The 26,503-nt window shown below is 42.5% G+C and overlaps 2 protein-coding genes across 2 annotated transcripts; one reads left to right on the top strand and one right to left on the bottom strand.

The window, feature by feature from the left end:
* Nucleotides 1-732: 732 nt before the first annotated feature.
* Nucleotides 733-4,065, bottom strand: kctd2 (potassium channel tetramerization domain containing 2). Its single transcript, XM_056297152.1, has 6 exons — nt 3,456-4,065; nt 3,241-3,349; nt 2,533-2,624; nt 2,225-2,320; nt 1,671-1,796; nt 733-1,513 (listed from the first exon to the last, which is right to left on the bottom strand). The coding sequence occupies exons 1-6, from the start codon at nt 3,807-3,809 to the stop codon at nt 1,484-1,486; spliced, it is 807 nt and encodes a 268-aa protein (XP_056153127.1). The 5' UTR covers nt 3,810-4,065; the 3' UTR covers nt 733-1,483.
* Nucleotides 4,066-8,662: 4,597 nt separating this feature from the next.
* tubgcp2 (tubulin, gamma complex associated protein 2) lies at nt 8,663-26,261 on the top strand. The gene is made up of 18 exons (XM_056297433.1): nt 8,663-8,727; nt 9,314-9,474; nt 10,627-10,755; nt 11,056-11,232; nt 11,856-12,015; nt 12,253-12,460; nt 13,362-13,561; nt 13,991-14,180; nt 14,950-15,095; nt 15,190-15,370; nt 15,858-16,038; nt 19,792-19,964; nt 20,368-20,496; nt 20,629-20,749; nt 21,526-21,669; nt 22,117-22,227; nt 25,284-25,447; nt 25,992-26,261. The coding sequence occupies exons 2-18, from the start codon at nt 9,325-9,327 to the stop codon at nt 26,065-26,067; spliced, it is 2,640 nt and encodes an 879-aa protein (XP_056153408.1). The 5' UTR covers nt 8,663-8,727; nt 9,314-9,324; the 3' UTR covers nt 26,068-26,261.
* Nucleotides 26,262-26,503: the final 242 nt, after the last annotated feature.

The raw sequence follows: 26,503 nt of genomic DNA, 5'->3' as shown, positions 1-26,503 counted from the left end.
AAAAAAGAAAAAAGAAAGAAAAAAAAAGCAGCTCTCTTCAAGCATTTTGTTACAATTTTAAGATATGCAAGAGAAAAACGTAGGATATCTGAGCAAAAACATTGTTTTGAAGAATACCGCAGAAACTAGGCTGTTGAGATAAGTAAGGGGAGAATTTTGATATTTCAGTCGTGGAACGATAGCAGAGAGGCACTGCATACACAAACTCACACCCTTGTTACATGAGAAACCCTCAGGAAAACTGGTTATGAAGATATTTTCCCCTCATTTAAATAGAATTATTCACCATGATACACAATTATATGACAACTATGATACAGAAATCAATAATTACACCATTTGCATTCAATCTATCATATAATTTCATCATGTAGCCTATATAGATTTATATAGATTCCTCACATGCCTTGACAAATTGTACACAGGTGTAGTTTAGTCTTTTGAGTCATTTGTTTTGTGAAATTTCCTTATTACAGATGTGAAAAACGAGTGCCTTCCCTGTGAAAAAGAAACCGAATCAAGACAGAGGGGAAACAGGAAGAGTGAGACACTGTATGATTCCCAACAACAGCAGCACCAGCAGCGCTGTCACTGCGACAAACCAATCCGGGGGCCTGTGTAAGATCAAAACTTGTAACTCCCACATCCTCCATTTGAGGAATCTGAGAAAGCGAAGAGGAGACTGTAACAAGCTGGCTCAAACAGAGCAACAGGACTCCACATCATGCTGCCTGGGACACCCCCATCTTATCCCCACTTCCTGTCTCCTATGCCTGGTGAGTTGTGCTGCGACCCGCCACAGTCCCCGGCTGAGGGTGTCGGGTGGCCGGAGAGGGAGGTGGAGGCAGATGCTTACCTCCACAAAAGAATTCCGGAAATGCAGCAGGCTCAGTCAGGGTAGTTGTCTTCATTCTTTTATGTCCTTTGAGAGTCCTGAGGAGATAGTCACAGATTTCTGCCGAGTCGATATAGCCACACATATGAGGGAGAAGGAAGTGCCCTGTCTATTATTGTTGTGAAAATGATAATGACTTAGCTCTGTGCTGAGGGTCCATCCATTAACAAGGTGAATCATCGTGGCAATGACCATCAAAAGCCCTCTCATAATGACAACTACTATGAGGAGTAATACTCTCTTGTAATCTTGATTAGACCCCCCCCCCCTCCCCAAATGTTCCATAGCCTATGACGGAGAATGAGGATGCAGCTGGGGAGGGGGTTGCAGCACTGTAGAGGAGGGGGCATGGGAGAGCCCCCACTGTGGAAAGGCACACCAGAGGAGGGTGTTGGTGATGGAGTATGGTGGGCTGGGCGGTAGTGTGTGTGTGTGTGTGTGTATGCACGCGTGTGTGTGCGCGCGTGTATGTGTGTGTGTGTGTGTGGAGGGGGGGGGGTGAATGCATGGACCATGGCTAAAACTGGAGTAAATGGTCAAGTGAATTTTGATAAAGTGTTATTCAGCTCAGGCTCTGGGTTTGTCTCCTCACATCCGCGAGCCTCTCTCCTGGAGGATCTGCAAGAGCAGAGAGGGAACTCAGTCAGGAGAGCTTACACTACCACCAAAATCCCAGTGTCACACTGTCTCATACAGACACTGGATTTGGTACCATTCTCTTGACCTTTCTCTAAGGACGAAGTAATTTAAGTGAGTCATGCAGCAGATCACTCACCTTGGCTTTCTCAGTGGGCTCGATGACAATGCCATTGGTGGAGTTGTTGAGCTCCCGGGAGACTACACATAGAAACTCAGCCTGGTCCTCATTACCATAGTTATAAGAGGAGCCTATACTTATAAGCTGGAGGGGGTAGACCAGAAAAGAGAGAGATGGTATTATGAAATTTCCTTCATGACAAAAAATGTTATGTTCACTGACTTGTTTTGTCCATGATAGAATATCTTAACTAAACATCTAAAATGTTCCTGTAATCACAGACCGCAATCAAAAGATCTCAAGGAATACTGCAGTCAGTGATACTGACTTCACTGAAAAATGCCTAACTGAAAAATCTAAAACAAATGGATTCCCTTTATTTCTCATTCTACACCTGATGTCTCAAAATATTATCATTTTCAGAAAAGTTTGACATTTGGGGACATCCCTGGTTGATGCAGATCTCAAAACAGAGACTTGAAACAGCACAGTTGAAACAACTACATCATAAACCCTATGGGCAAAATGTTTCTCTTTCGAAGGTTTTTCTTTAAAAGGTCTGATTTTGTCACCTGCTCAAACTTCCAGCCGTCCGACATGGTTGAGACCATCTGTGTAAGTTCCTCCTCTTGGCACTGCAGCACCCGATACACATGTTTCACAGGACCCTGGGGAACACGTACAAAAAGTGTTACTATGGGAACAAAGCATCAATGATGTGTGCACAAACGCATGATCAATTTTTGATAGTGAGAGAAAGTGTTTTGGATAGTGTTGCATATTTGTAGTTGCAGACAATCTGGCAAACAGATTCATCAATTGAGTTCTTTGTCCATCCATTGACATGTTTTTTTTTGGCTTCGCTCAGATATGTATGTACCTGAGATGTCCTGTTCTCATTGTCCCGTATCCTCTCTTTAACCAGCCTCACCAGAGAGGCGATGTTGTAGAACTCCGCCTCCTCAAGAACACCTGACATAAAGTAATAGCATAACCATTTCAGAGTTATCCTCTATGTAAAAGGACTGTTATCCAACAAACCCCATGCTTCCTGAAAGCTACACAAAAATATACATACATCTGTGTATACATACATAACATGTAAGATGAAATTCAACATGATTTTTCAACACCAATATTTAGAATGGAGTATGATAATGTAAAAATTATGGCTCAATGAGATGGGAAAAAATGTTGCAAATGTTTTTTTTACTGTGTGTATGTATTGCAATATTAAAGAAAAAAGTAGTTACACGATTTCACCAGATTTGAGCAGCTTTTAACTTTAAAAGCACAATTAGCAAATAATGCATCTCTAGCAATGATTAGAGTAATTTTAGAGGGGGAATTCCAGATCATAGAATCAGGATAACTTACATTATTTATCAGCTGCCCTGGAATATTTTTCTTTGAGTAGTAGTCTAAAAAGCTGACCTTTCTAGATTTCATTTTCATCAGGCAACAAGAGTTTTAACATGACTGATGGGCCCTGTTTTCCTTACAATGCATTCTTTACAATGTGGCTGTTCCACAAGCGTATATTGTGATGTCCATTCTAGCACGTTACAGTGTTATACTTGTGGGTTACCTTCCTCTGCCAGGTTTTTATCCATTATGAGTTTCCCATGCCGGAGGTAATTCAGAATCGGGCCAAAGTATGTGGGGTCCCTGTCAATCAGGTAAGCTCCCGTCTCATCCTGCAAGACACACAAATAAAGAGTTGATATGAATAAGATGTCTAACATTTACAAATAGACAAACAACATAAGCACCTTTTTGTTGTTGTTTTCGATTTGAACTCACTTTGTCAGAGTCCAGATCGGGGTCTTCTTGACACAGTCGGTACAGGAAAGACTTGGGGTCCCGGCACAACGTCTGTTTGGTCGTGATAAAGTAGGTGCCGCCAACGTTGAGGCGGACCCAGCGTGGTCCCGGTTTATCCACCGGTTCTGACGGGGAGCTCGGGTTGCTCTTCGCCGGGAAGCCGAACACCGACCGGCCGGCGCCGCTCGACACCCCGGGACTCGGCAGGCTGCTCCGCGGCGGGATCATGAGGGTGGGCGACGACAGTCGCACCGAGCCCCGGACATCGCGATGTTCGGTCTGTTGCTCTATCGTGCCAGTGCCGCTGGGCTCCACCACATGCAGTTCGGCCATATTTCCTTCCGTCTGAAAACGGCCGCCCGATTAGCTACACCGCAGGAAGACAATTTCTTACCCGATTTGTAAACAGAGCAGGGCTATTTTCCTCCGACAAGGTGGCTGGCATTAGGGCGTTGCTGAAAACACTCGACCACCTCCCTCTCACTCTCTGACGCCGGACACAAAGACGCGGAGATCGTCTCGGGTTAGGTGTGCAACCTTAGCCACGTCGAGCTTAATCTTTTCCCTATTCCAAATTGTTCATTCTTGTTTATTCAAACGTTAATCGAAGAGAGGCAATTCTTCCGGGTTGTAACGTGATTACTGTTTACTTCCGGCATGTCATATTCTTTTCAAATTAAGAGTCAAATTGCCAAAACAAGAAAGGATTTCGTTTCTGCGCCTCTGGTTAGTTTTACAAATCCGTGCAATCTGGGACGTGTGGAGTTATGATGAGATTGACGCGACATGTATAGCATGTTGTCCAGTCAGTCGCTCTGAAAGACGTTTTTATTTCATTTAAATATTTAGCAATTACAAACTCTGTTCAAATGATTAGTGCAAGGGAATTTAAAATGTACACATCGTGATTTAGACAGGTCTATTTAGAACTCTTAAAATATACAAATCCATCACTCTTGTTTACAGAACGCAGTGTAACTGAATAAAATCCATTTGTCCCTTAGATTGAACAGAAAGGAGCTAATGAATTCATGTTTGCTTGTGTAGTAGCAGTTATTCTTTGAATATCGCCTCAGTATTACCTCTTCAATTTACCAACCATTTTACTCTAATCATTCAAATTAATTTGGCACTTTCACCTGAGCCCATTACACAGAAAGTCTGATTTATTTCAATAAAATGAATGACCCATACAAAACTGGTGGCTATATATATATATATATATATATATATATATATATATATATATATATAATCCAGTGAGTCAAGTAAATTCTTTAGTAGACAGAACAAGCCTGCAGCTGATGATTGTTTATAGCATGAAACAGGCTTGTGCTGTCTCATAAAGAATTTACTTGACTCACTGGATTATTTTGCTTTGCTTATTTGTTGAGCACTTTCCCTACCATACTGTGATAGACTGGTGGCCTGTCTAGGGTGTCTCCCTGCCTGCCGCCCAGTGACTTCTGAGATAGGCTCCAGCATTCCTGTGACCCTGAGAGCAGGATAAGCGGTTTGGATAATGGATGGATGGATGGATTTTTTTTTCAAATATCAATTTTGCAAGGTTAAAACACAACATTATAGCTGAATGTGTGTGTATGTTGGTGTGTATGGGTGTATGTTTGTATGGATGGCATTTGTTTGTTTTATGAAAATCTGCTGTTCTCTCTAGACTATCAGTGTGAAGAGCATTTACAGATCTTTTAGTACCAATAGGCCCACTTTTATTGTACAGTCCAAGGCTAGCAAATCAAGAGAGCGATTATTTGCGGGTATCAGTCTGAAATAAGATAAAAACATAAAATCAACAAATTTTGTTTTAAAAACTGCAAGATACTACATTATTTGCCCATCATGGAATCAAAGCCTTGCTTGGCATTGTGACGGAATGGAATACAAGAAGCAAGATGGAATACATAGGTGCGAATGAGGGGGATGACAGTGGAATGGTGAGGATGCAAGGTGGATGAGTTTAAATACTTGGGGTCAACTGTTCAAAGTAATGGGGAGTGCGGAAGAGGGTGCAGGCAGGGTGGAGTGGCTGGAGAAGAGTGTCAGGAGTGATCTGCAACAGAAGGGTGCCAGCAAGAGTTAAAGGGAAGGTTTACAAGATGGTAGTGAGACCAGCTATGTTATATGGTTTGGAGATGGTGGTGCTGACCAAAAGACAGGAGGTGGAGTTGGGGGTGGCAGAGTTGAAGATGCTAAGATTTTCGTTGGGAGTGATGAAGAAGCACAGGATTAGGAATGAGTATATTAGAGGAACAGCTCAGGTTGGATGGTTTGGAGACAAAGCAAGAGAGGCAAGATTGAGATGGTTTGGACATGTGCGGAGGAGAGATGCTGGGTATACTGGGGGAATGATGCTGAATATGGAGCTGCCAGACAAGATGAAAAGAAGAAGGCCAAAGAGGTTGATGGATGTGGCGAGGGAGGACATACAGGTGGTTTGAACATTTGGTGGTGGATAAGAAAGTACAGGAATGTAAGGAAGAGGGTTGGCGAACGAGAAGTGGGATAGTCAGAGAGATGAAGAAAGTAGACAGGAGTACAAGGAGGTGTGGCATAAGGCGAAGAGAGAGGTGGCAAAGGAAAAGGCATATGGTGAGTTGTATGAGAGGTTAGACAATAAGAAAGGAGAAAAGGACTTGTATCAATTGGCTAGACAGAGGGACCGAGCTGCGAAGGATGTGCAGCAGGTTAGGGTGACAAAGGATAGAGTTGGAAAAGTGCTGACAAGCGAGGAGCATGTGTTGCGAAAGTGGAAGGAGTACTTTGAGGGGCTGATGAATGAAGAAAATGAGAGAACGAGAAGGTTGGATGATGTGAGGATAGTGAATTAGGAAGTGCAGCGGACTAGCAAGGATGAAGTGAGGGCAGCTATGAAGAAGATGAAGAGTGGAAAAGCAGTTGGTCCAAGTGACATACCTGTGGAGGCATGGAGGTGTTTAGGAGAGATGGCAGTGGAGTTTTTAACTAGATTGTTTAACACAATTTTTGAAAGTGAGAGGATGCCTGAGGAGTGGAGAAGAAGCATACTGGTACCGACTTTCAAGAATAAGGGTGATCTGCAGAGCTGTAGTAACTACAGAGGTATAAAGTTGATCAGCCACAGCAATGAAGATATGGGAAAGACTAGTGTATAAGCTAGGTTAAGAGGAGAGGTGATGATTAGCAGGCAGCAGTATGGTTTCATGCCATGAAAGAGCACTACAAATGTGATGTTTGCTTTGAGAATGTTGATGGAGAGGTATAGCAAAGGTCAGAAGGGGTTACAGTGTGTCTTTGTGGATTTAGAGAAAGCAAACAACAGGGTGCCGAGAGAAGAGGTGTGGTATTGTATGAGGAAGTTGGGAGTGGCACAGAAGTACGTAAGATTGGTGCAGGATATGTATGAGGGCAGGGGGACAGTGGTGAGGTGTATGGTAGGAATGACGGATGGGCTCAAGGTAGAGGTGGGATTACATCAAGGATAAGGTCAGAGCCCTTTCTTGTTTGCAATGGTGATGAACAGGTTGATGGATGAGATCAGGCAGGAGTCTCAGTCGACTATGACATTTGCAGATGACATTGTGATCTGTAGCGAGAGTAGGGAGAAGTTTGAGGGGAGCCTGGAGAGGTGGAGGTATGCACTGGAGAGAAGAGGGATGAAAGTCAGTAGGAGCCAAGACGGAATACATATGCATGAATGAGAGGGAGGACAGTGGAATGGTGAGGATGCAAGGAGTAAAGGTGATGAAGGTAGATGAGTTTAAATACTTGGGGGCAACTGTACAAAGTAACAGGGAATGTGGAGGAGAGGTGAAGAAGAGAGTTCAGGCAGGGTGGAGTGGGTGGAGAAGAGTGTCAGGAGTGATTTCCAACACAAGGGTACCAGCAAGAGTTAAAGGGAAGGTTTGCAAGATGGTAGTGAGACCAGCTACTATGTTGTATGGTTTGGGGATGGTGGCACTGACAAAAAGACAGGAGGCTGAGCTGCAGGTGGCAGTGTTGAAGATGTTAAGATTTTCATTGGGAGTGACAATGAAGGATAGGATTAGGAACAAGTGTATTAGAGGGACTGCTCAGGATGGACGGCTTGGAGACAAAACAAGAGGGGCAATATTGAGATGGTTTGGGCATGTGTGGAGGAGAGATGCTGGGTATACTGGGGGAAGGATGCTGAATATGGAGCTGCCAGGGAAGAGGAAAACAGGACGGCCAAAGAGGAGGTTTATGGATGTGGTGAGGGAGGACATGGAGGTGGTTGGTGTGGCAGAGGAAGATGCAGAGAACAGAAAGAGATGGAAACGGAGGATTCGCTGTGGTGACCCCTAATGGGAGCAGCCAAAAGTAGTAGTAGTACTAGTAGTAGCAGTAGTGGTAGTAGAAGTAGTAGTAGTGTAGCCGCTGTATTTAAAGCTCTGCAATGCACTACGAGCATAGCCCATCATTAACAGCCAACGACATAGGAAATGTAATCCAATCCATGTGCATTATCTGAGTAAAATTGAAATTTGCATTTTCTAATAACGCAAGTTAATACTGGTAAATCAATATAAAGGAGAGTAAAAGAGATCACCTCTTATGTTACAGAACTAACACAAAGCATATTAGAATTCTTGAAATTGCAAACTTAAAAAAAAAAGATATATTAGCTGTGATATGCTAATTGAAGTATCAACAACAACAAAGTCATAACAAAAGGCTCAAAACAAGTTATTTCAGCAGTTTGCCTGCCTGGCCCGTGTACTCGGGTCATCATGTAAAATTTGTGGACCTTCCAGTTTCTTAAAAAAGGGTTTCCAGTTTGATACAAAAGTGTCTCATAGAAGTCATGTGCAGTTCAATTCTGAGCGAGGTCCAAACACATTAATGGCACAGATCTGAAAACCCAAGCCAGTATGATGACTTTCAGGTTTTATGCAGGTTTTATGTATGATGACTTTCAGGTTTTATGTAGGTGACTCTCCCTCCTTTTATTTATCTTATTTTACGCTTTTATAATGCTTTTTGTTTCTTTTGCCTGTAAAGCACTTTGAATGACTTCTGCAATGATAAGGTGCTATACAAAAAAACTTGTCTTGCCTTGCCTTGCCTTACCAAAAAGGCCCAGTAGTATGACATTAAACCTGTGGGGGCAGTATTCTGCTTTCACCCCTTCCAGTCTGCCGTGTAATGGAACAGAAGAAGAGCTGTTTCGCTAAAGGAGGGCGCGTTGTTGTGGTTGGAGTAGGTACATCTGATCTGCCCCAGATCTAACTGACAGGTAAAATGCTAAGACCGCGGTTTGCCTTGAGCCATTGCTGAGGAGTGTTTCATAAACTCCCGTAAATGCATCCACACGAGCATGCATCAATACATCCACATGGTTTTGCCAGATTTTAGGTGGAACAGAGTAGCTAACCAGTTAGCACGACTGTTCCCTGAGCTAATTGGTTTGGTTTGGTGCCAGCGTTAGCTTGCGATCTGACTAGCTAGCAGGTCGTCTTGCTCTATGAAGCAGAGTGCATGGGAGGGATGTTGTGAGGATGGAAGATGCAAATAGATACTGTTCTTTTAGCCAACGTTAAAATGGCGATAGTTTACACCATCCGGAATCGGGAGGCGGTAGCTATTAGTAGCTTCATTACAGTTTCATCTATGTATGATTTGTGGTTACAAACCCAAGTTACTGTATAAGCCCAGCTGAATGTTATGCATAGCAGCCTACACTGTATCGATATAGTTGTCTCTAAGATGGACAGATAAGCATTATCTGACTACCAACATTGGAGGAATTGACAGTTAAACGGGCTTTAATGAGCTCAACCATGAACCATTATACTGTTTGCCATCTGTTTTCTTTATTTCAGCTGCCTGGGCCATGAGTGAGTTTAGGATACACCATGATGTCAATGAGTTGCTCAGCCTGCTTCATGTGCGAGGAGGTGATGGAGCAGAGGGCTATATAGACTTACTGCAGAAGCACAGGACTCCATATGTCACCACAACAGTCTCTGCTCACAGCGCTAAGGTGGGCAATGCATGGTTTGGATCTCTGTCTATTTAACCTTTGGCTGTATACACAGAATACTTTTGTGCCCTTCCATGATAAGAATACCACTGCTACTACTTTCGGCTGCCGCAGCTGATCATCTGTTTCCATTTCTTCCTGTCCTCTGCATCTTCCTCTTGTCACACCAGCCACCTGCACGTCTTCCCTTACTGCATCCGTAAACCTCCTCTTTGGCCTGCCTCTTTTCTTTTCCCCTGGCAGCTCCATATTCAGCATCTTTCTCCCAATATACCCAGCATCTCTCCTCCACACATGTCCAAGCAATCTCAATCTTGCCTCTCTTGGTTTGTCTCCAAACCATCCAACCTGAGCGGTCCCTCTAATGTACTCATTCCTAATCCTGTCCTTCTTCGTCACTCCCAATGAAAATCTTAACATCTTCAGCCCTGCCACCTCCAGCTCCTCCTCCTGTCTTTTCATCAGTGCCACTGTCTCCAAACCATATAACATAGCTGGTCTCACAACCATCTTGTAAACCCTCCCTTTAACTCTTGCTGGTACCCTTCTGTAGCAAATCACTCCTGACACTTCCCCAACCACTTCACCCTGCCTGCACGCACTTCTACACCTCTCTTCCGCACTCCCCGTTACTTTGGACAGTTAACCCCAAGTATTTAAACTCATATGCCTTCGTCACCTCTACTCCTTGCATCCGCGCTATTCCACTGTCCTCCCTCTCATTCACTTATATGTATTCCATCTTGCTCCTACTGACTTTCATTCCTCTTCTCTTCCCTGCATACCTTCACCTCTCCAGGCTCTCCTCAACCTGCACCCTACTTTCGCTACAGATCATAATGTCATCTGCAAACATAGTCGACGGAGACTCCTGCCTGATCTCGTCCGTCAACCTGTCCGTCACCATTGCAAACAAGAAAGGGCTCAGAGCCCTTTCCTCCTGGGAAAGGAGTCCTCCATGGACCCCTTTCAGAGTCCATGATAGGAACACTGTGATATATTAATGAGTTTCGGTCCCAGGGCAAGACCAAATTTTGTTCATGTGGAGCAGCTTTGAACGTTTGGAAATGGATGTGTTGCTGTGATACACAGTGTGTATGTATTTATCCTCCCATTGCCTGATAATTGACTTTTGTGTGTTGTCATTTGTAGGTAAAGATAGCTGAGTTTTCCAAAACCCCAGAGGACTTCTTGAGGAAGTATGATGAACTCAAGTCAAAAAATATACGCAACCTCGATCCCCTGGTCTATGTGCTATCCAAACTCAGTGAGGATAAAGAGGTAATTGTTTATTCAAGCTGGTGTTTGCATGTTCCAATTTCCTAAATGCATGTAATCGTTTTGGCAGTGGCTACATTTAGCAAGTGTTTTATTTATAGTTGATTGGTTGGAATGCCTGACAGCAGGGGAATGTAATTAACTACCTGTCAGTGTAGAAAACGATGAGTGGCATGGGTCCTGAGTGTGTGTTTGAACACTACTGCTGTAAGGAGCTTGGTCATGATCTTCTATGAAGTACCTGTCATATCACATCACATCTTATCTCAAAACACCTTTAATTCTGTGGTGATATTTTCCTAGACACTCCACTATCTGCAACAGAATGCCAAAGAGAGGTCGGACTTGGCAGCAAACACGTCCTCAACCGCAAGTACCAGTTACACTCTTCCTGCAACTAGCACCAAGATGTCCATGCAGGAACTGGATGAGCTACGCAAGAAGCTCGGCAATGTGACAGCGAGTTCTAATGTTCCTCAGGTTGGTATTTTTTACTATGCGGCAGAATATCAAGGAAGTTACGTTGGCCTATGGAGTTGTAGGGAAGCTCATTACTAAACAGTTGAAAGAAATGCTATAGATATAACACGCAGGTTTCGTACTTTAATCAGGTGCTAAATAGAAAGGTGAGAATGTATGTCATAGAAAACAAAACAGAGTTTGGAATGATTTGTTCCAATTGTAGTAAAGTGAAGTAAGATGATAATGTCCAAAACGTTTTGGAATTGTGATGGGAAATTGTTAATGGATAATTGCCTTGTTGTGAAAGTGAATGTTGCAATTGGCTCCAGGCAGATGTATGTAGCCCTGGAAAAATAAGCTGCAAACCAAATTTGAAGACTAGAAAAAATGTCAATTGATAATCTTTGCAAAGTTATGTAGGGCACTAAAATTAGATATTCAAGAATAATGTGAATCAGAGCATTTTATCACTCACAAGCATAGGTCATATAAATGTTATTTGTCAGCGAATATTCATGGAGAAATTGACAATTCTCAAATGTATAGGAATGTGAAAGTTTTTAACTTTGTGTGCACGCTGCACATAGCGACTCGCTATTTCTGTTTAAATGCATGCATCTCCTATATCAATTTGCTTACAGTCTGCAGAAGTCACACGGAGGATGCTGAGGGACAGGCACAACAAGAAGAACCCCACCCAGCCTACGCCCGTATTTCCAAACTGGGTGTATGACCGTCCTGCTCTCATAGGAGACTTCATTGCCAGCTCCACATCTGTGGGAGACACGGTTGTGGCCATTGGTGTGTGCTTGAGTGTGAACAGCTTCTTTTTGTTCTTGTTGTTTTTACTGTACTCACGTTGTAAAATATGTAGTCCACAACTGGATACCCTCACTGTTTTCTTAAACTTTCACAATTTATATTGTGCCATTGCATTGTTTCAGAACTTCATAACATGTGTTCCAACACTTGGCAGTGTCCATTTTGCATTTGAACCATGTTGTTAATTGTCTTCACTGGTGCCATATCTCTGGTCAGGTACCATGCCCCTGGCAGCTCAGGAACAAGCTTTGGTCGAGGACTTACTGTTTGTGCTGATTGGCGTAGATGGGAGAGACATTGCAGCTCAACCCGTCCTGGGGAGGCAGAACCGCTCCTTTATCATTGACCCAACTCTGGACATGTCGATCAAAGAGTTGGTCAGTCGGATATTACCGGTTGCATCATACTGCTCAACTATAACACGGTGAGTGGACAGCCAATTAGGAACACCATGACCTGTTAAATAGACCCGGATGCAATCCCTCTTTGCCATTGCAGTTGGAAAAAAATAATTGAATGTGGTTTTGAGTAGCTGCAAAAATAAGCATACTGCTCTGGAAACGTTTCGTTTTGCTAATAAACCAATTTCGTTGGAAATTGTCTGTTTCCTAAGGAATGATTAAAGCTGTTTTTTTTTTACATGTATATTGGTGCATAAATGTAGATTGTTGCCAGCCTAATTAGTCTAGTGAGTTGATTATATTGATTGCACTGCAGAATGCATCTGGCCTTCCTCTCCAATAGGAGGCAGAAGAAATGGCAGACGCAGCCACTAAGCAGATGGTCCAATCACATCTGCGGAGGCTGATCTAAGATGGTTACGATAGTGCAGTGTGAAATAAACAAGCATAAACATAAGTCAGCAAAACGCAAAAGATCATTGCTGACTCCTCTCATCCCGGCCACTACACATTCCAAGCCCTCCCTACTGGAAAGGGACTAAAGCCAATATATGCCTGCACTCAACGTACTATGCTAAGGTGTCACTCAGTTCTGATAAGTTGGTGTATTTAACATAATGCAAAGCAGCAACGTCCTCAAATGAATTTGCTCTCTGGGAGTGTTAAGCCAAATGGGTCTTGCATTGTGATCAACTTTCAAGACTACACTGGCTTGCAAATCTAATGTTTACTATCAATAACAGTGACAAATCCTACACATTTATCATCTTGGAAGGAATGTTATTTTTGTGGCTAAGTGTAATGTGAGTTATCAGGCATACCTCAAGTAAATCATTTATTTTGCTCACTATTCAAATATTTTTTTGTACAAAACTGATTGCTATGGAGAAAAATGTGTATCTTAATTACCTTATTTTCCTGTAGCTTCATAGAAGAGAAGTCTTCCTTTGAGTATGGCCAAGTGAACCATGCCCTAACCGCGGCAATGAGGACCCTGATGAAGGAGTACCTGATCCTGGTCACCCAGCTGGAGCACCTCCACAGACAGGGCATGCTCTCCTTACAGAAGCTGTGGTTCTACATCCAGCCCACCATGAGGACCATGGAGATACTTGCCTCCATTGGTAAGAATCTGACCTCAACTCACTTTTTTTCGCTTTGAATTTTCTTTTTATTACTAGGCAGCTTGTTTAGTTAGTGGTGTCACTGGTTATGGGTAGAATGTTGGCTTGTTCAATTGTTGGTCCTCAGTTCAAACTTTTATTAGATTTTGAATTTAATCAGTACCAAATAGTGTTTTTATCCACAATTCTTAATTTTTAGGAAGTAAAAAAGTAGTTCTTAATAGGCATTACTCAGTACTTTTAAAAGTATTTTCTCTAGTGTTTACTAACTGATGAACAGTGGTTTTCAGATGGTAATGATTGAATAGTATTCCATTATGACTTTTACTTAAATGTTAATGATCAGTTTCGTTTGTCATTGCACAGGTTGAAAAGCCACATTTTGTCCTTGTTTTTCAGTTATTGATAAGCATTTTATTTCCCCTGCAGCCTCCTCGGTAGACAAAGGAGACTGTATGGGTGGCTCAACGCTGAGCCTCCTTCATGATCGCACCTTCAACTACACCGGTGACAGCCAGGCACAGGAGCTGTGTCTCTACCTCACCAAAGCAGCAAGCGTCCCCTACTTTGAAATACTGGAGAAATGGATCTACAGGGGTATAATAAAGGATCCATACAGGTACATTTGCTCTCATGTCTCAGGCAAATACATTTGAGAGTTGAGATAACTCAATCAATGCTTTCATGTGTTGTGTTGTTCATTGCATTTTCTTGGCTTCATCTGGTTTACAGTACAGCTGTTTAAATATGACTATCTAGAAAGATTTGAATACATAATCATAAATAGAAAAGTTGTCTAAATAGAAGGTGGAGGGATCTACTTCTTATAGCTTGGATCCATTCCACCCTTATAAATAGTTCAGGCTGAACCACACATTTTAGCATCTACTGCAAAATATGGTAGGGGAGCAGCCAGTCTTAACTTAGATGCATGTTATGGCTATGGGTATAGATGCCCACAATGTAATTGCAGTATACAAGAATGGTGATGTTAGGTAACTTGGCAGGCATTGTTCAACTATGTGCTCCATGCTCAGTGATATACTTTGATAAGTTGTCCACTCTGTACAAATAAACTTGCTGTTGGCGATTGGGAAAAAAAGTGAGATTGTATACTCATTTGATAAACACTTTTGCCCATTGAGAGGGGGAGATGTGTTGCCCTGGCGCTGAAGGATGAAGATGGATTTGTTTTTTGTTTTGATTTAGTTCCGTTTTGCTTGCAACCTGCAGGGGGCAACAGTCTTGCGTAGTATTCTTTCATAAATTCGAAAAACAAATCTGTTTAATAAAGCTTGGCCATAAGGCTTGTTATTACATTTCTGTACTATTAGCATTGAATTTAAATCCAATCAATTATCCTGTGCATCAATGTTTTGTCTGTCCAGTGAGTTCATGGTTGAAGAACATGAGCTGCAAAAAGAGAAGATTCAGGAGGATTACAATGACAAGTATTGGGATCAGCGATACACAATTGTTCAACACCGGATTCCATCCTATTTACAAAAAATGGCAGACAAAATTCTAAGCACAGGTAAACAATAATATCAACAGCGATTATAAGACATTTTAAAGGTCTTTGGCCTCTTTAATTGAAAGAGAATCTGTTTTTCTCTGTTGTTCCATAGGGAAATACCTCAATGTGGTGCGAGAGTGTGGCCGGGATGTGACCTGCCCTGATGCTAAGGAAGTCCTGTATACACTGAAGGAGAGAGCCTATGTTGAGCAGATAGAGAAAGCCTACAACTATGCCAGCAAGGTCCTCCTTGACTTCCTCATGGAGGAGAAGGAGTTGGTGTCACGTCTTAGGTAAGAGAGGAGAGAAATGTCACAAATGTCACAATCAATTTTATTACCCAAGCAAACTTATACATACAAAGAGTTTCACTCACTGGGTTTCTTACATAGTTCACATAAGTAAAACAAAACAAAACTAGAAAAGTGGTGTAAATGATAACACCGTAAGCAAAAAGAACAAATATTAATTAGTGGAGGTAGTGAGCGGTTGTATACCGTATTTACTTTGTGTGAGAGAGAAAGTATAGTATCTATACTTTTTGTGGAAATGCAAATTGGTTGTAGACAAGTAGATGTGTATCAGCGTGAGGCTAGATGCCACCTTTGTGAAGGATTTTAAGTTAATATGACAATAGGCTTGACCTCCTTGACATGCGTTGGCACTGTAGATATTCTGATCTTGATTTATACTACTTAATGTATACTCTATACTACTATTACCAGTATCATAATTTAATAAATGTATTTTTAAGGTGTGGGGTTATGTCCTTTTTTGTAGATCAATAAAGCACTACTTTTTGATGGACAAAGGTGATTTCTTTGTTCACTTCATGGACCTGACAGAAGAGGAACTGAAGAAGCCAGTAGACGACATTGTGCCTCCCAGACTGGAAGCCCTGCTGGAGTTGGCTTTGAGGATGAGCACAGCCAATACGGACCCCTTTAAAGATGACCTCACGGTGGGTGGAAGGTTTAATTGTGTTATCCATTGGCTCAGGGCAGAGCCGGGTGAGGGAGCCCCCCCCAACACACACACACACACACACACACAAGATGGCAAATTCAAAGAGGTAGTTTGAATTTGAATAATTTTAGTAGTGGCTAAGCACTTTGTAAATCTCAATATGGGTAATGTATAGAATTTGTGGAAGAAGAGTTGGTGGACTGTGACAGTACTGCTAGCTGTAAAAGCAAACTCCAAACTAGAAGAGTGCAGATCCTCGCCCGGCGTATCTCTCCTTCTCTGGTGCTCAAACTTGGCGACAAACCACCCCTTTTTTTGCCTACCGAGAGAAGGGAAAATACAGAGGAACTGCCTGCATATCTCCACTTTTCCGGTGCACAGGTTTAGGCGAAAAACCAGCTGAGGAGTTAGCACTCAATTGTGGTATAAAACAAGTTTTTTTTTTAAAAGGTTTTGAGTCACTGCAACCATGAGAGGTCCTTGATCATACAGTCATAACTGCACAAAAATAATTTGGCTGACAGGCCCAGTAGTATGGGAGATTAGCAGCAGACAGATAACACGCACACATGGACAGAAAAATCAGTGTTTTTCCTGCCATTATAAGACTTTTGCACAGCACCCACTTCGATTGAACCGGAAATATGGGGGGGGGGGCGTTAATATGCAGCGCTCAAGCTAAAAAAGTCTACCTAATAAAAACATTTTTTCTGTCAGTCTGTGGATGTGCAACCTCCTTGGCGGACCTAGGACCACGAATGCAACAAAGTCTAATATGAATTTGCACTTTCCATAAAGAAAAGGTTTGCTATGCGACCATTTTGGTCTAACCATGTGTTTATTTTCATAATATAATAAAGCTGGGTAAATCATTTATGCTCGCGCATGCGTAACTCGCATCTACGGTTGGCTGAGATTGAGCAGCAACAAAAAGATGCAACACTTCCTGTTTTTACTGCAACCTAGAGGAAATTTTCCTTTATAACTTTCGTATTATTTTGATTATCAAAATTCTTTCAATAACTTCTGATCATGTTGCTACCCGATCTGAGTTAACCGTAGATGTGAGTCACGCATGTGTGAGCATGAACAGTTTACCCAGCTTTATTATATTAAGAAAATAAAGACAGAGGTTATTATTTTTGGTTCTTCCAGCGTTCCTTCCATTCTCCTGTGCTGAGCTCAGCAATGAATGATTTGCTGACTTGCAAAATATGATTGACTTCTCATTTTTGCTTTGAGTACTCATACCCGAACAAAATGTTTTGTCAACCGTAGATGTGAGTTGCACATGTGCACGGCTAACTTAGATCAGGCAGCAACAGAGCAGTGTTGGTCGTGCAAGCTAGAGAAAGAATGAAGAGAGGGAGCGGCAGTAGTGAGAACAAACATTTTTCAAAGGATTTTGAATCACCGCAACCACGAGAGGTTCTTGCTCAAACAGTCATAACTGCAAAAAAAATAAAATGTAGGCTGATAGGCCCAGTGGTATGCAAGATTAGCTGCGTACAGACAAACGTACATAAACCCACACACAAACACACACACACACACACACACACACACACACACACAGGACCAAACTCAAAAAATTAGCTGGCTGTTGTTTGTCATGTCTTAAAAATGAGAGAGAAAGAATGAAAGCTCTATTTAGGCACCAGAAATCCACCCATCCATTATCCAAACCGCTTATCCTGCTCTCAGGGTCGTGGGGATGCTGGAGCCTATCCCAGCAGTCACTGGGCAGCAGGCGAGGAGAAACCCTGGACAGGCCGCCAGGCCATCACAGGGCCGGCACATTCGCACCTAATTTAGTGTGGCCAATTCACTTGACCTACATGTCTTTGGACTGTGGAAGGAAACTGGAGCACCTGAAGGACACCCACGCAGGCACGGGGAGAACATGCAAGCTCCACACAGAGGACAACCCGGGACGACCCCCAAGGTTGGACTACCCCGGGGTTCAAACCCAGGACCTTCTTGCTGTGAGGCGACGGCGCTAACCACTGCGCCGCTGTGCCGTGGCACCAGAAATTGATTGTCTTATTCTAATAGTTACGCTCATTCTGAGGTGTACCCATTTAGCTCTGGTGACTGATCAATCTTAGTCCACCAGATAAGCGGAAATAGCCATACCAGCAGACACTGTACGGGCTGTCAAAGGTGTAGTGTGGCATACCTGTGGTACTGCTGGTTTTCTATTGTCAGATTGTCCATAATATACTTTTTAGACATGCTCCAACAAATAAACATTATTAACTACCTGTTAGAATAGATTTCCAGCAGTACTGAAGGTCACAAGGCCATGAGTTGAAAACCACCTCTGTAAGGTCTCAAAAAACAGACCCTTTTCAATGCTCTGTACATATCAACACCTCCATCTGCTGGTTCCTTAGGAGAGGAACCGCCCCCCCTCCCCCCATCAGGGATTGAGATTAATTATAAGGCATTTCATGCAAATTCCTTCAATGAAATGAAGACGGTTACTGCTCTGTGACTGATTGATCTTGTCTGGGGCAATTTAATAATGATAATAATAATAATACATTTTTTTGTGGGCACCTTTCAGATCATTCAAGGACACCTTAATAGAACACAGTAGAAAAAACAAACAAGCAACACTGTATCAGGCAGCATAAAATGAAAACAAAAAAGGGTAGACAATAAAAAGTTAATACAACAGATAAGTATAAAATCATCATCTGCACAAAACTCAATGAAGTGTGTATCAGACTAAATATGCCAGTTTAAAAAGGTACACTTTGAGATGGGATTTGAAGGTTGAAAGAGAGTCAATGTCACAAATGTCTTGGGGGAGAGAGTTCCATAGGTGGGGGGGCAGAATGACTGAAGGCTCTAGACCAATGGTTTAGTGAGTTGGAGAGCAGAAGAGGATCTGAGAGTGCAGGAGGGCGTGTGGATATGAAGGAGTTCAGAAAGAAATGAAGGAGCTAGGTTATTAAGGGCCTTAAAGGTGAGAAGCAGGATCTTGAAGTCAATACGGTATTTAACAGGGAGCCAATGGAGTTGCTGAAGAACAGGAGTGATATGATCTATGGAAGGAGTTCTGGTAATGATACGGGCAGCTGAATTCTGGACCAATGGAAGTTTATGAAGACACTTGAGGGGAAGACCAAAGAGGATAGAATTGCAGTAGTCAATACGGGATGTAACCAGGGTGTGAATGAGTATGGCGGTGCTGTTAGGTGTAAGTGACGAGCGAAGACGATTAATATTGCGTAGGTGGAAGTATGCAGACCAAGTAACATTGTTGATGTGAGCTTCAAAAAATAACGTGCTGTCTAAGATGACACCCAGACTCTTAACCTGAGGCGATGGAGGAATTATAGAATTGTCAATAGTTAGTTATCAGGTGTAGCCGAAGTAGATTTAGTACCTACTAATTTAATCAATAAGACCCACTTACAGAGGCTAACCACTAAGTAGTCCAGAAAAGCGGCAACAAATTTAGAAGGCAGCCCTATAAACATGATGCTGACTCCAGTTTATTCTATTGCTACTTTAAATGCATTTACGATGTTTAGATATGAAATAGTAATGAAGCCTTTCAGTGGACAGCAGAAATATTTTATTGTACCAATGCTACAAACGTTTCAATCGACCATGTTCTGATTTTGCGCCTAGTTCTTTACTCAAAATGTTGAAAAAAAAACTTCAGTTATCTAATTTTCTGTTTCTGGTTTGTCTTCACATTGCTTTAACTGCTTGACTACTCCCTTTTCCACAGATTGACTTAATGCCCCATGATGTCATTACTCAGCTGCTACGGGTGCTGGCCATTGAGACCAAGCAGGAGAAGGCCATTATTAATGCAGAGCCCGCAGAGGTGGCCCTCAGCGGCCTGGAGGCCTTCTCCTTTGACTACATTGTCAAATGGCCGCTCTCACTTATCATCAACAGGTTTACATTGAATAATTCAAAATTAAAACTAATCATGAGCTCAAGATGTGTTTTTCCTTGAAATGATTATGAAATCAGTTAAACCTCACAATGGCATCATCAGTGCACAGGAAGTGTATATGTTATCATGACACAATGTTATTAATGATATTGATATTTTGCATTATAGATGTACTGTCAAGTCACAGATAAGCATCATTCCATCCGAACTATTCAATCCTATTTTATCAAACAGGTTTAATCAGATGGGTTTTTTACAAGGATGAAATGAGCCGTTTACACACACACCGAATAATTGTCTTTTACATTTAGGTTTCATTGGTGCAAAAAGCTATAGATGTGATTCAGTTCTACAGTAATTTTGGATCATCTTGAGTTTTGCAATCAATGACCTGTTTAACAGGAAAGCGTTGACAAGATACCAGATGCTGTTCAGACACATGTTTTATTGCAAACATGTCGAGAGGTTGTTGTGCAACGTGTGGATCAGTAACAAAGATGCCAAGCAGTACTCCTTACACTCTGCTAAGTGGTGAGTGGTCAATGGACCCTAAGAAAAATTGTAGGTATAGTGACTTTATGTCCTTTTATTGAAAAATCTGGCTGTTCATTCAAGCGAAATCTCTTCACACCCTATTCTAACTTCACCTTTCCTCCCCCACAGGTTTGCTGCTGCATTCGCTCTCCGACAGCGCATGCTGAACTTTGTTCAGAACATCCAGTACTACATGATGTTCGAGGTGATGGAGCCCACATGGCACATCATGGAGAACAACCTGAAAACGGTGAGCAGACGTGGCTAAGTGTCCTCTCCTGCCTGCCCTCATCACTCAAATCGACGGTATTCAAAAGAAGTCGATAGCTTTTCTTTTCTTTTTTCTTTTTGGAATTTCCCCCCTTTTTCTCCCCAATTGTATCTGGCCAATTATGCCACTCTTCTGAGCCGTTCCAGTCGCTGTTCCATCCCCTCTGCCGATCTGGGGAGGGCTGCAGACAACCAAATGCCTCCTCCGACACATATGGAGTCGCCAGCCACTTTTCACCTGACAGTGAGGAGTTTCGCCAGGGGGACATGGGAGGATCACACTATTCCCCCCAGTTCCCCCTACCCCCTGAACAGGCACCCCGACCAACCAGAGGAGGTGCTAGTGCAGCAACCAGGACACATGTACCCACATCTGGCCTCCCACCCGCAGACACAGCCAATTGTGTCTGCAGGGATGCCTGATCAAGCCGGGGGGTAACAGGGATTCGAACCAGCGATCCCCGTGTTAGTAGGCAATGGACTAGACTGCTATGCCCCGTCAATAGCTTTTCTATTTGTTAGAGAGCTTTGGCTACGGACAGTTGTTACATTATAGTTGACCTTGGGTTATTCCTTTCCCCTTGGCCCAAGATGATGGATTTTTGCTCCATTGGTCAAAGATATTGTTCATCCAATTGGTTTTCAGAGAGGGATACATGGTTAGAACGCGAGACAGGGATGAGTCATTGAAAGAGAAATAGGGTAATAAGTCAATGTATGTGCATTTTTTTTATGCTCCTGTTCTTATCCCTGCAGGCATCTAACATTGATGACGTGCTGTGCCATCACACAAGCTTCCTTGACAACTGTCTGAAGGACTGCATGTTGACCAACCCCGAGCTCCTCAAGATCTTCTCCAACATCATGTGTCAGTGTGTCACGTTCACCAACTGCATGCAGGTTTGTGGATGTGGCCTGACAAAAAAGCGCACTTACCCTCACATACTTAAAGATATCAATTTTTTTCTGTTTAGTTTTCATGCAAGCCCAAAACAAACCTGGGATGGGTTTCTGCACTTGGTCTTTTTGCCAGTATCTCCCAAATTATCTATATCTGTCCATTATTTATATTATGTATACTTACATCTATATTGGTGCATGGTACAAACATCAAAACCTCACCTGTATTGTCATGGTCGAGTGAACTGGAGTAGCAGCAGTGAATTTATCCATTTTCAGATTACATTCCTCTCTCACACATTTATCCTCTACATAGTTGGTTCAATGTCATGCTGTATGTACCAAAGGAGGTTGGTTTATCCGTCAACCACTCGTTCACTTTCAGAGAGCAAGAGAGAGAAAAGTTGGAAAGGCCTCTATTAACCTCTGCTGTCTTAACATATTTAGAGGTTCACCCAGAGCATGCGGTTGGACCGTCTGTCCCTGGAGCACAGAAGCGCAGAGCCCACCCAAAGCCAACGTGCAGAGGACATAGATAAAAGGAAGCTGACCACAAAGGTACTCACACAGGCCTGGGTGCTCCAGGTGTCCCATTTAAGAGTACCGGAACAAAGCACGGTTCACTTTGAGGAATGTAAATGTTAACAAAAGGCAGTCGTAGTAGAAGACATTTGAGCAGCAACTCTTGTAAACATTACTTATTTTCAGGAATGGTTTCAGGAAGTGCTTAAGTGTAATCAAATTTTTGTAACGAAACGTTGGACAATGACTCGCTATTTTGGCTGCTAGCGCAATAGAATGCCATGGATGCTTCTAGCATTAATGAGCCATGTCTACAATACGTTTTGGACATTTCTTGATGGGTTTTTGCTGCATATTGTTTTGAGTCACTGATCAAGTCAAAACTTCATCCACAAAGGCAAACTGTTTCTGAATCAACCTCCACTTCAAAGATCTTTGCTAAATAACTTGTCTATCAATCTATTTATTGATCACAGAAACTGATATTTTAATATCATATTTTAATATCAGTGCTTCCAGTGTGGGAAGATGGTTGCGCAAATTTGCGTTGGCCTCACCCAGTGCCGGTGTCGGAACATGGCAGCACGAATTCACATTTGCGGCAGTCTCACCCAGTACCGTCCATGCATTGTCTTTGTCCACGTCTGCGTTTTGTCTTCATTTGATGGCTGGGAGAGCTGGCGCTGGATCGGCTGGGAGAGCGGGGCAGGCTAAGCTAACTGCTAGCCCATGCAGACTGGCAGTTCCGATAACACCGAGGGCAGTCTGGCAGCGGCCTCACCTGGCATTGACTGTGGTGTTTTTGACGTCGTCGTGAGGAGTGCAGGGAGGTGTGTCGAGGGTGTCTGGCTGGGAGAGCTGGCGCTGGATCGGCTGGAAGAGCTTGGTCTGCTGCATCCAGTGGGCGCAAGGACCACGGCCCTTCCCGGAGCTATGGGCGAAGAGGAAACACTGAGGGCGGTCTGACAGGATGCGGAAGTGGGTCGAGCTAAGCCAACTGCTAACCCATGCAGACCGGCGGTTCCGACAGTCGTCCTGGTTGGCGTTCATTCCCTTGGACAGTGATTTTTTTTGTTTAGTTTGGATATACACTACCGTTCAAAAGTTTGGGATCACATTGAAATGTCCATATTTTTGAAGGAAAAGCACTGTACTGTTCAATGAAGATAACTTTAAACTAGTCTTAACTTTAAAGAAATACACTCTATACATTGCTAATGTGGTAAATGACTATTCTAGCTGCAAATGTCTGGTTTTTGGTGCAATATCTACATAGGTGTATAGAGGCCCATTTCAAGCAACTATCACTCCAGTGTTCTAATGGTACAATGTGTTTGCTCATTGGCTCAGAAGGCTAATTGATGATTAGAAAACCCTTGTGCAATCATGTTCACACATCCGAAAACAGTTTAGCTCGTTACAGAAGCTACAAAACTGACCTTCCTTTGAGCAGATTGAGTTTCTGGAGCATCACATTTGTGGGGTCAATTAAACGCTCAAAATGGCCAGAAAAAGAGAACTTTCATCTGAAACTCGACAGTCTATTCTTGTTCTTAGAAATGAAGGCTATTCCATGCGAGAAATTGCTAAGAAATTGAAGATTTCCTACACCGGTGTGTACTACTCCCTTCAGAGGACAGCACAAACAGGCTCTAACCAGAGTAGAAAAAGAAGTGGGAGGCCGCGTTGCACAACTGAGCAAGAAGATAAGTACATTAGAGTCTCTAGTTTGAGAAACAGACGTCTCACAGGTCCCCAACTGGCATCTTCATTAAATAGTACCCGCAAAACACCAGTGTCAACATCTACAGTGAAGAGGCGGCTGCGGGATTCTGGGCTTCAGGGCAGAGTGGCAAAGAAAAAGCCATATCTGAGACTGACCAATAAAAGAAAAAGATTAAGATGGGCAAAAGAACACAGACATTGGACAGAGGAAGACTGGAAAAAAGTGTTGTGGACGGATGAATCCAAGTTTGAGGTGTTTGGATCACAAAGAAGAACGTTTGTGAGACGCAGAACAAATGAAAAGATGCTGGAAGAATGCCTGACGCCATCTGTTAAGCATGGTGGAGGTAATGTGATGGTCTGGGGTTGCTTTGGTGCTGGTAAGGTGGGAGATTTGTACAGGGTAAAAGGGATTCTGAATAAGGAAGGCTATCACTCCATTTTGCAACGCCATGCCATACCCAGTGGACAGCGCTTGATTGGAGCCAATTTCATCCTACAACAGGACAATGACGCTAAACACACCTCCAAATTGTGCAAGAACTATTTGGAGCAGAAGCAGGCAGCTGGTATTCTATCGGTAATGGAGTGGCCAGCGCAGTCACCAGATCTGAACCCCATTGAGCTGTTGTGGGAGCAGCTTGACCATATGGTACGCAAGAGGTGCCCATCCAACCAATCCAACTTGTGGGAGCTGCTTCTGGAAGCGTGGGGTGCAATTTCTCCAGATTACCTCAACAAATTAACAGCTAGAATGCCAAAGGTCTGCAATGCTGTAATTGCTGCAAATGGAGGATTCTTTGACGAAAGCAAAGTTTGATGTAAAAAAAATCTTATTTCAAATACAAATCATTATTTCTAACCTTGTCAATGTCTTGACTCTATTTTCTATTCATTTCACAACATATGGTGGTGAATAAGTGTGACTTTTCATGGAAAACACAAAATTGTTTGGGTGATCCCAAACTTTTGAACGGAAGTGTATGTGTTACTTTGGGTGTGTGTTCTTGTAGTTTTTGTATGTGTTTTTGTCTTTGTATTGTACTGCTGTGGGCTGGGGGAAATGGCATTTTGTTTCATTTCATGTACACAAGTGCATGAAGTGAAATGACAAATAAAGTGTTCCTGATTCCTCACATATAGGCTGTGTAAAAATTCAAATATCCCACTGCTGCCCTAAATTGAATTCTGTTGTCTTTTACTTTCCACAGTGATAAATATTTGTCTAAGATGGCATTAAATAATCACAAATTGGAAATATTTCGACTATTAAACGCTGCTCATGTTTCAAATGTATCCAATTGGGAATGGTTAAGCTGAGGTTTTTTTCCCCTCTTTTTTTTCATCTGTCCATGTCTTTCTTACAGTTTCCCGTTGAGCACGTGGATGCTCTGCAGTCTGGTGCGGGCTTTGAGGCCACCATCAGCAAGTTCGACAGCAACTTCAGTATGCTGCTGCTGAACCTGCTGGACAAGCTCAGCATCTACAGCACCAACGACTGTGAGCACAGCATGATCAACATCATCTACAGGTACACGCATTCAAACTCTTTTTTTCAAAGTGATGATAAACTAGGTGATTGGGCATGAGAAATATTGCTTCAAACTCATAGGCAGTCAGCTCATGAGACATATAAGCAAAATGGATGGCATAGTGGGCTATAAACGGCTAAATACTGTTGATAAAACAGTACATTTATATAGCCTCAGTGTTTGCCATGTAGCGCGAATTGTTGCATCCTAAGGAAAAAAAGCAACATTTTTTCAATGTGTAAGTTCAGATGAATCACATTTTTCACATTTAAACAAATTAGACTTTCACAAAGTTTGCAGCTTTGTTAAATATTTCAGCTATTCGGTGTGCTTAATATAACCAATCAAAACGGTATGATTTGGACAGCTTGACCTCGACACATTTTACAAAAAGACTAAGATTAATTTATCACCCGCACTAACACAAGCACACGTAGTCAACATTATTTGCCAAAGTCTAAAACAAATACGTTTAAAAGCATTATCAACGTTTGGTGGTGCGGATTAATATGATTATGAACGGTAACAAATGTTATTCCGCAGGCTGGATTTCAATGGATTCTACACTGAGCGACTGGAGAGGATGGCCATCGAGAGGAGCCAGAAAACGGCAGCATAATAGCGTTTGTTTTTCTGTTGTGTGTAAATGGTCATCCAGTAATAAGGACGTTCAGTTCCTCATGTTTCCCCATCACTCCAATACCAGCCGCCCAGATGTCAGCCAAGTAAAAGGCTGCGCTTTGTTCATGAAACTGATATTTCTAATCTGTGTATACGAGCCCGTGTATTGTATGAAATGTAGTCACTGTCTACCGTTCACTGCTTCATTAAAATGTTTTTAATATAAATTTCGAGTCCCGTGAAATGTTCTTTTATGAAAAAAAAAGTAAAGCGAAAATCCTAATCACTACGAAGATGTGGAGATTGTTTATGTTTGTACTTCGGCCATTCAGTAAAGGCCTTACGAAATGAATTGTGATCCCTCCCTCTGCGGGTCCGGATCAGGGCTTTCCGGTAATATGTGAGTTCGTGATAAAAATAAAAAAAACCTTATC

Source organism: Lampris incognitus, chromosome 17, assembly GCF_029633865.1.
Source record: "Lampris incognitus isolate fLamInc1 chromosome 17, fLamInc1.hap2, whole genome shotgun sequence".
NCBI classification, from domain to species: Eukaryota; Metazoa; Chordata; class Actinopteri; order Lampriformes; family Lampridae; genus Lampris; species Lampris incognitus.
The sequence above is the reverse complement of the archived record's forward strand: the minus strand, read 5'-3'. Positions and strand labels throughout refer to the sequence as shown.